We start from the raw sequence: 13,077 nt of genomic DNA, 5'->3' as shown, positions 1-13,077 counted from the left end.
TGCTCATGGTGGTACTGTTGGGTCTCTGTAAATGTTATAAGGAGTTCGGTCTAGACCTGCTCTATTTGAAAAGTGTCCTGAGATAACTTCTGTTATGTATTGGCGCTATGCAAATAAAATTGAATTGAGTTGAGTTGAATTGAAATTCACAAAACCATTTTTGTCACTTTTCTGCTGAGTGCAACACCATGAATCTTTCCAGGAGAGACATGAGCAAGCCGTTATTACCACAACTGACTGCGTCTGACCCCTTTCTACAGAGCTCAACAATGAGTGCCCACTGGTTCCAGAAGGGAATTTCCCTTTCATTTACTCCTTATATAGAGTATAAAGACTGTGAGAAATAAGACAAAGGTACAAGACAATGCATAATTATTTTAAGAGTGAAGGAACTACTCATCCCATGAACTACTGCAAATGATAACAATAGTGGCACACTTCTCCTTCAATTTCACATTTCTCATTATTAGTGTTTATACTGTGAATAAAAGTGTTGCAATACATTGTACAGTGCTAGCAGCTAAACCTTTTGTAGTGTGTAAATACATTTTTTGTAAAAAGTAACTCATCAGACATTTCCATGCTAACAGCTAGCTCTACCTATCAGAGACATCGCTGTTACACTTTTGGGTTGTGGGTACTGTAGTATCTCAAGTTTTTCTTAAAGCAGGGTTGATATCATATGAGTTATGGCTCCTATGGAGGAATATACCATTGTTTCACAATCTCGTAGCTCGTCTAGCTTGGATGGTTACGAAATTATGGCTAATAACAGAAATCCTCTATTCTATACTGTATTATAACGGGATTGTTCCTTACACTGTTGCTATGACAGCAGATGTTCACAGTATGGACGTGGTTGTACTTGTTCACTCTTTCGCCTGTCTACTGTCAATCAGAGTGATAACAGGTTCTAAATGTGTGTGTTGAATGTTGGTGGTTTGGGGACTATATTAGTTTACATTTAGTCACAGATTGTGCCTTTAGCAGAACCATTATTGAATTATTTCTCCACACAGTAACAAAAAAGACTGACTTAGTCTAACCATGCACATCTCAAGGTCTCAACCATATCCTGAAGAAAGCTTTAGTCGTACTACACCACTTCCACTGGCTCCCACACCCATTATCATGGGTCAACCCAAGACTATTTGGTTCTCAGACTTTCCTTTTCGATTACTTAAGAAGAAAGATTTTCAGAAGAAATGGCAACATTTGGGAAAATTAAAAAATAACATTTTATGCAGCAGAATGTTTTTCCTTATCTTCCCTTTCTTGTGAATAATTTTCCTGGTTTCCCAGTTGTGAACCACTGAGCTCCGCTGGTCATCCATTCTTCTATATGGCTTTTCCAGCAAGAGTATAAAGTGCTTCTTGTAAGATGAGCCTTTTTTTTCTCAAAAAGTCCCCTGTGAGAACTAACATATAAAATCTGTTGTGATCACCTGACCTGACATCTACCAAATGATCCTGTGGAACCTGCCTATTTGCTGCCTGAACAACATTAAAAAATACTTCTTTCCGACCCTTGGACTGCCTGAGAATCCTGCAGCTTGGGACCGTGTCCCTCCTGCTCAGTTCTTCCAGTCCCAGGGGACACATAGGTCCCCATCCTGCATGACCGAGTAGAAGTGAGAAACACAGATGTGGAGGCCCTGCATGAGGGGGGAACTCTGCTCCACCAGTCTTTTACAGCACAGGATCATCTGGCTAGAACTGACACTGGGCTCCTTGGACAGACTCCTCAAAGACAGGTTTTGGAGACACAGCTTCACCACAGCATCTTCCTCCCCCTGCAGCCTAAACACAAAAAAAGTATGAGTTAATAACAGAGCTGATGAACTAGTGTGGTTAGGTGTGTGTGTGCATCTTATTAAAGCTAGTGTGTAATAATTCCACATTAAAATGTCCATAAACACTGGCGCTAGACATATATATTTATATATATATCTCCACATATTTCATTAAAGTTTAAATTTCCCTTTCAAAGTAAAAGCACTGTAATAATATTTTATTTACCACACCTCCAATTGGAACTGGTTGAAGGGCAGTATCTTTCCAATGCACTCTCTCTTGTGTTCATATAATAATTCATATAATATGAATAAAATGTGACTTCATCAATCTATGTTTTCGATGTGTAATATTATTACGATGTTGCTTTAAGACAGTCCAATCATGTCCATTCAAGCTGGAAGGGCACATACCCCACCTGATTTTCGAATACCTTTTATTTCATTGCTATTTCATTTTATATTCAGACCCAGTTGTACGATGGTGCAAACATGCATTGCACCCTGAGTTAAATCAGTTGCACCCTTAATGTCAAGCGCAAGGTGTCCTATAGACTGTACGCGCGTCTCCATGCGGACCTTCTTATTTGGTCCATGTATGTTCAGCAGCGCAACGTGCAAAAGGGCTGGGTGAAGGTGGGTGGCGATTATTAAATACTGTATCAAAACACTGATTTGGTGAAACCAAATCTGACTGACGCTAATTATCATGTATCTCACCTCGTACATGGTCATATAGTTCAGTAATTAATGTTACTCAGCAATTTGCATTGCAGTGTGTTCCACGGATAAAACATGAGACGCTATGTTTGCCAAAAAACAAAGTTAGACAAGGCTATGATTAGCCCTGGTAACCGGATGTCTCCTTCACAAAAGGGTAGAATATCCAGTTATATCCGACTAGTCTGACCAGAGCTCTGTATGGTTATGTTATAGCAGCTTGCTGTTGTTTTCAGGCCAATTAATGAAGGTAAACTCAGTGAATAGTCATGCGTAAAGACACTGTGCTCTGGCACGGCACTTAAAACAGCTTAACATATCCGTCCATGCCTTCAGATGCTGCAGGGACTCTGAACTGAAGGAGACCACATTAAACCTTTTGCTGCTTCCAACACATTGTGTTTGAACATACAGCTACAGTACAGTAACAGCGTGAATACTGGCCATTCGCAAGCTCACTCAGGCCCACACTTCTTGCAGTAACATCCTTACCAAATAAGTATGGGGCGGAAAACAAAAGATGTTGCAGTGCCTTGATCATGTGACATTTCATTCCATATATTCAAGTTCCATTTAATATATTCAAATTTTCCATTCCATATATTCAGACTTTCATTCCATATATTCATTCAATAATTTCCTAAAGGGCAAGAACCATTTTGAGCCACACAGCTGACACACTTGGTGTGGACGCTGCGCATGTGTCAGACACACTCTGTAGACACCACACGCTGCTCAGGTGGCCTATGTAAATGAGCTGTAACTGGGAGAAGCTGACTGCAACAGTGGTGAAATTACATATTGTGCTTTTAATATGAACAATGTGAAATCAGAGGTCCTGCAGGATTTCTTTTTTGCTCACTTACTGGAGAGCTGCCGAGCAGGAATGTGCTCATCTTCCAGCCACCAGTGCAGCATTCTGCTCTATAAGTTATCCTTCAATACAGATACACAAGATGAAACATTACCAATATGGTGGCCAAAACAATAAAAAAGCTTTTTCTGTGTGGATTGTGCACTGATTTTGCTCCAATATGGCGATGCACAGGTACCATCGGCCAATATCAGCTGATAATATTGGCCGACCGATATGGGTCATGAGCTAACAGATAGTGGGTTTTTAAAAGCCAATATAATAACAATAGTTTGGAGCAGGGAAAAGCTGATAGCCGATTAATCAGCTCAATCAATCAACCCCAACAAAAAAAAAGTCACTGTCAGAAAATTATTATTTTCATTGACAGCTGGCATAGGAGCTGAGTCATGCTGCTCTGCCTCACAATGTCCAGTACTGCACTGCCTTCTGTGCTGTTGCTCCTGCACTGCTCTGTTTAGAATGATGCAGCTACAAAAGAGATTAAACTGACAAAAAGTGAGTGGAAGTGTTGTGTTTGACTTACTGGTTTTTGCGTTGGGTGCGCAGTCTGGCCTCTGGGGCGTGGCTCTGAAGGAAGACCTGCAGCTTTGGAGGGTCACAGTTGGTGGGGACAATGAAGTGCCCCATCTCATGAAGACTGGGGTTAGAGCGGTCACTGTGATTACAACAAACAGCAAACTATGTCTTACTTAATCAAAGATCACAGCAGTGTGTCATGTGTTTGAGGTCGTTCGGTTGTGACAGCGTACTTCTCCAACAACATGGTGAGGCCCTGCAGGCTCCTGGGGTGCAGGCGAAGGCGTCGGGACACCAAGCTCTTGTGGAAGGTGCTGAGGGTGCTGTAGTGCTCGGCAATGGGCTGGACCGGTCCCAGCCTCTCCATGTGGATCACTTGAGTTCCGCCCAGGAGAAGGCTGATCCTCTCCTTCAGCCACTCCGTCTGCTGCAGCAGGCTGCGATAGCTGGACAGCTGATCAAACAGCTGGAGACACACAGGCAAAAGAGGGCTCAGAAAACAAAGAGGAACACAGGGAACCTGTGGCAGCAGAAGCACTGCAGCTACATTACCTTGGTCCACTGGTGATGGACGTCCATGGTTCCCAGCATGACGTGTCCAGAGGCGTTCATCCCTGACTGGTCAGCAAACACAATAGTGTGTCCTAGGGGGAAGGTGGAGGAGCACATAAAAGGGGGGGGGGGTTTACAGCCTACCACTTACACTGCATAAGTAAGTCGGTTTTACTGGTCTTGGGCAATAGAGATAAATAAATGAAAACTGTTGTAGAAAGCAGTCCGTGGTTCTGAAGTAAGCTTTGAAACTGTGAAAATGATCAATCAAATGTTATGGTCACATTAGACTGCTCAAACAAAGATGCCAACACTCAGCACTGAAGAGCTACCAGACTGCTAGTGTGGTGATGTATAAAACAAGGTGATGGCAGCACTAGAATAGGGAAAATAAGGGAGTCTGGGGCTGATTTGCTGCCACTCGCAAGATTTGCTCTGATCCAATCACAGTTCAGTTCAATTCAATTCAATTCAATTCAATTCAATTCAATTTTATTTTATTTTTACACGCCAATTCATAACAGAATTATCTCCAGGACACTTTTCAAATAGACAGTCTAAAACCGAACTCCTTTTAACAATTTACATGAGACCCACATCACCACCATGGCAAGAACCTTGCACAGGGGCAAGGAAAATACTGCCTTTTAACGGCAGAAACCAATGAGTTACAAGAGTGCATTACACTACCAGGGTAAATGCCAAAGGCAAGATCAGATTCTGGATACAATCACATTTAATTTCCAGCTGTAAATGGGGTCAGATCCCCTTAAATCTCTTTTTTTTATCTAATGTAATGCTACAGCGTCCATGTTGTCTAGGGCAATAAATCACCAGTTATTATCAGAAATGATATTATAACAGATTCGTTGGACACAAAACGATTTGTCGATCACAAAAGCCCACCAACTATGATTCAAGTCCATTCGATTAGATCAGGGGCCTGTGACAACAACATCATATATGTCCACGTAACAACAATGGTGTACATTTAAATAATTTCACAAAAAGCTTACTAAATTGATTTGAAAATGTTAATGTCTTCCAGCATTTATTTTATCTGTGGCTCCCAGAGGAAGAGTGGGTGTCCACTAATCGGAAGTGTTGGTTCGATCCCGCTCCTCCCACCACGTGTCAAGTGTCTTGAGCAAGAATACTGAACCCCAAATTTGCTCCCGTGCCGTCACGGTGTGATGGATTGAATGATTACGGTGTGTGAATGTGTATGAATGAGTTAGTTTCTGTTCGATGGACTTTGCCATCACTGAGTGAATGTGTGTGAAAGGGTGAATGTGGCACGTAGCGTAAAGGTCCATTTAACGACACTGTTGCATCATGCATATGGCATGTGCCTTGTCTATATTTCCACCAAAAAAAAGATGACGACACAAATCGGTGTTCACTTTGTATCAATATATTGGTTATTGAACACTGATATCGATGTATGTCTTTACCTTGTAGGTTGATCAGGGCCTCTGGGTTCTGCTGAGACAGTCGGCTCAGGCTCTGAAGCTGACAGCACCTGTGGGCCACTCCCCAGCTGCGCTGCCACCTGCGCCACACAACCAACATTATCATCATCATAATAATATATACACAGCTTTACAGTCCCTGTCCCCATAACAACAATCCAGTATACTGCCACTTCCCCGCTACTGAGAACCACAGACCTGGAACGCTGCTGATTATTTTAGTTTATCAGATTGTTCAGACAGGTGGGTAGATATGTTCAGGTAGATGCAGGGTTGTTAGCACCTCCCACAACACTTATTCTGTGTTAAAACAGTTGAGTAGAGTGTACCTGATATCAGCCAGATAAAATTTGTGACACAGTTCCTTCTTCAGTCTGATCAGCTCTTCTCTCCGAGGAAGACTGGCATTGTGCTTCTTCGTTGCCTCGGGCTCGTTGTTTCTCAGCCACAAACTGACGAAGAAAAGGCAACATGAAACCACTTTGAGATGACGGCATTCTATAAAACTACTATAATCAGTATCTTTCATGGTGACGTAGAATTCTCTCCAACTCTGCAGTTCCTCTCAGCTCTATGTTTGTGTGGACTCAACACAACAACCACCACTTTGTGGAAGCTAATGTGAATCCAATTTAAAATAAAGAATAAAAATAAAGCTAATTTTTTTGTTTTTACAGCACGTCACTTTCAGTTCTCTAAGCTCTAAAAACCCACTGTACATGACCCGCTCAGCTTTACTTTCAGTTTACTCACAAACTACTTTAATCTGATGCATCCTGCTTTTCCCTTCAATTCTCTCACCTCCATACACACACATCAACACATCTGTCTCCCTTCCTCTCTCGCCCCACCCTGTCTCTTTCAGTTTCTCTCTTGCTGTCTGTTAACTTTATTTGTCAGCAGTATGTTTTAGGAAGTCACCCAAAAAAAAAAATGCATTTTGGCTAGCAGTGATGATCGGGCCCTCGCAGTCTAATATGAATATTCCATTTCAGATCCTCCTAAATGATAGGAACACTATCTTTCTGAGATAAGAAAATGGATATCAGTCTGACGTCTGTGTGTTGAGTACAGAGCTGGTATAGTCTTTGATTTTCTATTATATTCTTATGCACTACATTCCCCTATGCTGCTGTGTCTAATTTGAATTTCTCCTACAGGGGATCAATAAAGGAACATCTTATCCTATCTTGTCTTGTGTCACTAGCTGGTTAGCCTAGTTTGGCATAAAGATTGGAAGAAGGTGCAAACAGTTAGCCTGGGTCCAAATTTCAACACAACAGAAATGTCTGAAACAACAGTTTGTGGTTCTTATACTTAATCATTAATGGTTATTATTTATGATTACAGCCTCTACCTAAAAAGTACTGAAATTTGATACCCAGCTCTACATTGTGCACTGTACAGTTGTGATACAGAGATGAGGGCCAATGATACTAACCTGAGTACAGGCTCTACTCTCCTGGCCTGCTGCAGCTCTTGCTCAGGGTCTCTAAAGCCAGTGAAGGTGTAGTAGCTTTTATTCCATTTGATAGGTCTGTAAAAAGGCACCCCCGCCTCAGGTGGCCTTTTGGATGCCTGTGCACTTGCTTTCAGTCCATTCATGTGCTCAATGGGCAGGCTGCAGGACTTCAAGACGTTCATCACTGTGCTCAAGACATCGTTTGTGTGCAAGGTGAAACTCACTGATCGGAACCCTGAGAACCGGGGGGAGGTTTTAGATTTCTGAAGACAGAACTCAACAAATAATATGAGCGACATGAATGGAAAGTGTACCCGAGGTGAGGAGGTCTGGCTGCACATCGCTGCTATCCTTTGTGTCCCTGACATAAAAAGTGAGCTTCATTGGCTGGACTGAGCGTGAGCCAGGCTTCTGCAGGTTGTCCAGGTAGCCATTTAGCCTCTTTAATGAATTCTCATTCACTTCCTGTAGAGAACAAAATCAAATGTTACACACTCTTTGCATATAAAAGATGGAAGTTACATCTCCACTTCCCCCCACTGTACACAAATGAAGCCAAAATATCCCAGATACGGATCTTGCACTGGTGACGACAATCAGAGTCTACAGAGTAGTGATTGGACTACCTAAAATGCCAGAAACCATGTTTGGAAAAAATCTATTTGACATGTATTTTGATCTTTTAGTTTATCCCATCTGCTAACATGGAGTCAGTGGGATTTATGAACTATACTATAGTCAGACGCCAGAGATGTTTTCAAGATGTTTTGGCTTCACTTTTGGAAGCTGTCATGTCGTTCATCTTTATACATGTCAGTCGCCCTCCAGCAAAGTACTACAATTGTCTGTGTTGGTCACACACAAAGACTCAAAGCACAGTCAACTCAACCTTGGAACACTTCATGTCAGTCTACCAATAACTTAATAGTCACAGTTCAATCACTTTAGATTTGTTTGATTTACAACATAATATAAGTGACCTACCCGTTCCCTGGGATATTGACCAAAGAAATCAGGATGGACTGCAAAATAAAAGGGTCTGAGTGCATTGACAGCATCTGCCCCTGACAGAGTCCTCTGCTGGACTAAATGTGTGGCCACATGCTTCCTCTCCAGCCTACAGAGGAAAAATACATTAGTTCCATTCCATCCATCCTATGTGGAGAAGACAGGTATTAGAGGTATAACTAGTGCTCTATGTCTACATATAGGTTATCCGATATGCACCCAAATGAAACCTTTTTTTCTTCTGGAAAAAATACTATAACTATAATATATTGGAGCCGGTGCAAAGTTTATCCAGCAGAGTCTGCTGTGATTTACAATACTGTGGCAAGCAGCACAGAGTAAGAAAGAAGGAGCAGCTCTCAGCAAAGTCAACTAGGATTGGTTGACAGTGTATCTAGTGTATACATCAATTATTGGACATGTTTAAGAATATCTCAATTAAATATTCATTAATGAAGCAGATTTCTGAATACCTTTGCACAATCCACAAAGAAAAGGTATTTTTTTCATACTTGTGCTTTCTCGTCTCGCAGGATCTAATGGACCCCAGTTGTGCCTGCTGCTGTGGTCCTGCTTGACTCCCACTGCTAAAATTACTGATACTGTTATTATTCATCATCCCCCATTGTTGTGGCTATTACTGCCGTCATCAGTAATTTCTACTAGTATGCAGTACTGTTGTTGCTGTGCAGTTTTCATATCAGAGCATATTGGATAATATGTACGCCAATACCGATGCAATACAGATATGTCTGTAATAGGCCAATACAGTTGCAAGAAAAAGTATGTGAACCCTTTTGAATTACCTGGATATAATTGTTTGTGTGGTATTAGTTTAAGCATACTGTATTTGTCTATTGTTGGGACTTAGATAAATATCAGAACACATTTTATGACCAATTCATGCAGAAATCCAGGTAATTCCAAAGGGTTTTTCTTGCAACTTTATATCAGTGAAGTTCTATTACAATAATTGTTGTAAGATTTTTTCAGCACTGTTTAATATATAAAGTCCTTAATTGTATACTCCATCAACCCTATTTTATTATCAGAGTTGGAGGTGAATATAGGAGTGTGATAGATCTGGATGATTATTTAATGAACATTTTTGTATCACACATCCAATATTGAAAAACTATTATCAAAATTAATATTAATATTATATATATAATATATAATAATAATTATGATGTAACGTTTCTTGGGGTCTGTACTAGGGATAGGACGATATATGATATTATCGTAATAAAACAGAACTACAGTACTTCATTATTATTAAGATTTCGGTAGTACTGTGATTAACTGTGCAGCCCTAGTGTGATACAAGACGTTGTTTATGCCTCAGAACATCCCTCGATCACACCTGTGAACATCCGTGTTGATGTTGCACAGTGAAGCACACAAGTATCAGCAATGTTACCTGATGCAGCATCGCAGCAGGCCGTTGACAGACATTACTGATGCTGCTGTTCTCATGACCTCGGCAGCCAATCAGTAGTCCTAATGTCAGAGTACACATATTACCAAGTGTCACCAGCACAGCACAGCAGTCATTAAGTAACCAGGAGGAAATAAAGGGTAATCAATTATGACGTGTATCTGTTATAAATACACATTCAAAACTAAAACAAGGATTAACGTTAAGCAGCTTAGGTTTGCTTGCTTTTGTATTTCGCTACGGCGTTAGCTAGCTATTAGAGTTGCACTTTGGATGACACACAACAAAACAAATACTAAAACTAGGACAAGTTAGTTTACTAATAAATAACAACACCAAACCTTCCTACAGAGTTTGGTGTAACTCAGTGGGTAGGTTAAGGTTAGTGCTTCAGCGTTGTTCGCTGTGTGACTTCTATTCAATGACGGCAACATGAAAAACACGGCTCCAGCTGGCTACTGTAGTTAGCATTAACAGTGTTAGCATTGCGGGGGTTTTGGCTGTCAGCTGTTACTGTCTAATGTAAGCTACAAAGAGCGCGAAATAAGCGACAGTTGTAGTTTATTTATAACTGACGACAAACAGCGATGAGAATTTGCCCTCACCGTCAGACCGATAGGTCGGCTCATTCTGGTTTCTTCTTCTGCTTCTCCTTTTTTCATTTTATGGCGGATTGCAGTCATTGACTTTGACGGCGCACATCGCCACCTGCTGTGCCAGAGGCGAAGTACAGATATAAATAACAGGAGGTTACTTTAACTTCAGTATACTTTGTCTGATCTGCACCATATGCACATGCTTGATAAGAGTCCCGTCCTGAACACATCTTTGTGATAATATTCAGTAATAGTGACAGCGCCACCTAGTGGTGAAAGGAAATGTCATATTTTATACTTTCAAGTTCTACTCCTAGCAGGTTGATCAGATCTGCCTGAAATTTAGTCAGAAAATGCAAAACATGTTGTTGATGATATCTCATGATTGTGGTGAGTTTTTGTTAAAGGGCATGTCCGTCGCATGGGGTCAAATTTCCATGTACCACCAGAACACACAAATTTGCTATAATTTGAGTGTACGTTGGCCATTTGACTCCAAACTTCGTGTTTGATAAGAGTCCCGCCTTGAACACATCTACATGACAATATTCAGATATAGTGATAGCACTACCTACTGCCAACAGGAAGTAAGCGCTCTGTGGCGGTTTTGATCTGATTTACGTGAAATATTCATGTTGTGGGCTGCACACATTACGCCAGCAAATGACGCGGTCGCAGCACACCCCAACACGTGCCGAGTGTGAGGGCCTGTTAATCACTGCTTACAGTTTTAATTTCTATTATATTTTGTAATATTCCTATTTGTGATAAGATTGTATGTACACTGTACTCTCTTTTTATTGCACTATATGTCCCAATGCTGCTGTGTGTAACTTGAGTTTCAGTGTATTATTTATATTCAAAACACAATGTCTGTCAGCCAACAAGCTAACAAGAATCAAATAATGTTTGTGCTGGTAACTATATAACATTGACAGATGTTACTGGATACAATTGCGCTGATACGTTTTGTGTTGGTGTCTCAGGAGGCTGCTACTGACCTGGGCTCAGGAAATCTCTGTGCTGATGAAGAAGTCAGACACCTATAGCCCCCTCTTCTCCCTGCCCTCCTTCAACAAGTTCTGCAGGGGCCTGCTGGCTAACGGTGAGCCCAACACATCCAGCATTTCCAGTGAATCATTTTTAACCTGTATGACTCATTCATCAGTAATGTTGTTTCTGTGCACAGGTCTGAATGAAGATCCAAGTATCGGCCTTCAGACCTGCCACAGCTTACAGATCCTCTCTTCATCTCTGTCTACTGAGCTACTGCAGAGGTGAACATCATACTTACACACACACACACACACACTTTCAGATTGTATTTAAAATGCCTGTACACTTAACATGGTCCATAAAGTTGTCATGTTTTCTTGCTGTTCTGCACTTTGCTGCAAACATGGGGGGGAGAAAACTGCCTGTCCTGTTGAGTTTAAAGTGTCTGTGTGTGTGTGTGTGTGTGTTTAGGTGTGTGGATGTGTGCAGAGTCCAGTTGGTCCATTCAGCAGTGAGGGTGAGGCAAGCCTATGGCAAGCTGCTCAGGACAATCCCCCTCGATGTGGCTTTGAGGTAAGACTTATTGTACCACTGGGGGGCATCTGCAGTAAAATGGATCTGTTCTCTGCATACCAAGTTTGATATCTTGTGTGTGTATATATGACATTCACCAGTGGACATACCATGAATGAGTACTTATCGAGTCAATTGATTTGAAAGTTCAAACCGCAGTAGGTACTCATGTTCTGAGGAGTCAAGCATTTCTTAGTTTTTAATCTAATCTCTCATATAGTTCATTTTATAATGCTGGTTAAGCAGCGCCCAGATAGCTCACCTAGTATAGCTGGTGCCCCATGTACCAAGGCTGAGTCCTTGCTGCAGCGGCCCAAGGTTCGACACAATGTAGATGTCACGGTTGTGTGTATGCCTGATTATTGCCTGCGTGATTTTTGTCCACAGTAACCATAGCCACCCTGAGATGAGGGAGATCTCACTGGCTATCCGCCACCACATGAGCCGAGCGCCAAGCAGCACCTTCCACCCCCAGGACTTCAGCGACCTCATTAGCTTCATCTTATATGGAGTCCTGCACCGTGGAGGGTATGGATTGATCAGCTGCATAGACTGTATGCAAATTGTTTTTGCAGTCCCAGGGATAAAGATAAATCTGAGTTTAAAAAGTCTACTTTTTTAGTTTAGAGTGGGATCTGTAACATCCAACATCATAGCCCTGAGTTTATGTTTACAACACTGCTTTCTAGCAGTTGGGGTATGATATTCTTCAATATTTTTCATGTATAATTTATTTTTCTGTATTATTTATTCTGTCAGTTTGTACCACTGTGTGTGTACCTCATGGTGACATGCGTCACTGTTAGTTTCTAAGCTCCACAGTTGTGTATCCACAGCAAAGACCCCTGGCTGGAGCGCCTGTACTACAGCTGCCAGCGTTTGGAGAAACGGGATGGCAGAGGAGGTGTGGACTGCAGCCGGCCAGGTGTAGTGCCACGCGCGCTGTTGAAAACTGAGGCGGTGCTGTGGCAGTGGGCTGTGTGGGAGGCCGCGCAGTTTACTGTACTGTCCAAACTCAGAACACCGCTGGGCCGAGCTCAGGATACCTTCCAGACAATTGAGGGTAAACAGACT

At 41.7% G+C, this 13,077-nt stretch overlaps 2 protein-coding genes across 3 annotated transcripts in view; one reads left to right on the top strand and one right to left on the bottom strand.

Moving 5' to 3' along the window:
- Positions 1–362: 362 nt before the first annotated feature.
- Positions 363–10,525, bottom strand: tcaim (T cell activation inhibitor, mitochondrial). 2 transcript variants are annotated; one of them, XM_035672513.1, is made up of 11 exons: positions 10,444–10,525; positions 9,821–9,900; positions 8,377–8,509; positions 7,707–7,857; positions 7,372–7,627; positions 6,260–6,382; positions 5,913–6,010; positions 4,459–4,550; positions 4,140–4,372; positions 3,914–4,045; positions 363–1,800 (listed from the first exon to the last, which is right to left on the bottom strand). In XM_035672513.1, exons 2-11 carry the CDS (start codon positions 9,874–9,876, stop codon positions 1,575–1,577), a joined length of 1,500 nt encoding a protein of 499 aa, XP_035528406.1. In that variant the 5' UTR covers positions 9,877–9,900; positions 10,444–10,525; the 3' UTR covers positions 363–1,574. The 2 variants fall into 2 exon arrangements, with proteins under 2 accessions (XP_035528406.1, XP_035528407.1); XM_035672514.1 differs by having other exon boundaries at positions 7,372–7,615.
- A 572-nt stretch (positions 10,526–11,097) lies between these two features.
- Positions 11,098–13,077, top strand: part of LOC118335671 (serine/threonine-protein kinase SMG1-like) — a 2,641-nt gene continuing 661 nt past the window's right edge. The window contains exons 1-6 of the mRNA XM_035672097.1: positions 11,098–11,144; positions 11,421–11,539; positions 11,624–11,711; positions 11,902–12,003; positions 12,391–12,531; positions 12,840–13,066. Of these exons, the coding sequence (XP_035527990.1) occupies positions 11,098–11,144; positions 11,421–11,539; positions 11,624–11,711; positions 11,902–12,003; positions 12,391–12,531; positions 12,840–13,066 (724 nt within the window). The remainder of the gene's footprint in view (positions 11,145–11,420; positions 11,540–11,623; positions 11,712–11,901; positions 12,004–12,390; positions 12,532–12,839; positions 13,067–13,077) is intronic.

Source organism: Morone saxatilis, unplaced genomic scaffold (genome assembly GCF_004916995.1).
Source record: "Morone saxatilis isolate NCDOM2014 unplaced genomic scaffold, NCSU_SB_2.0 Contig24, whole genome shotgun sequence".
Lineage (NCBI taxonomy): Eukaryota > Metazoa > Chordata > Actinopteri > Moronidae > Morone > Morone saxatilis.
This window is presented reverse-complemented; position numbering and strand designations above follow the sequence as displayed.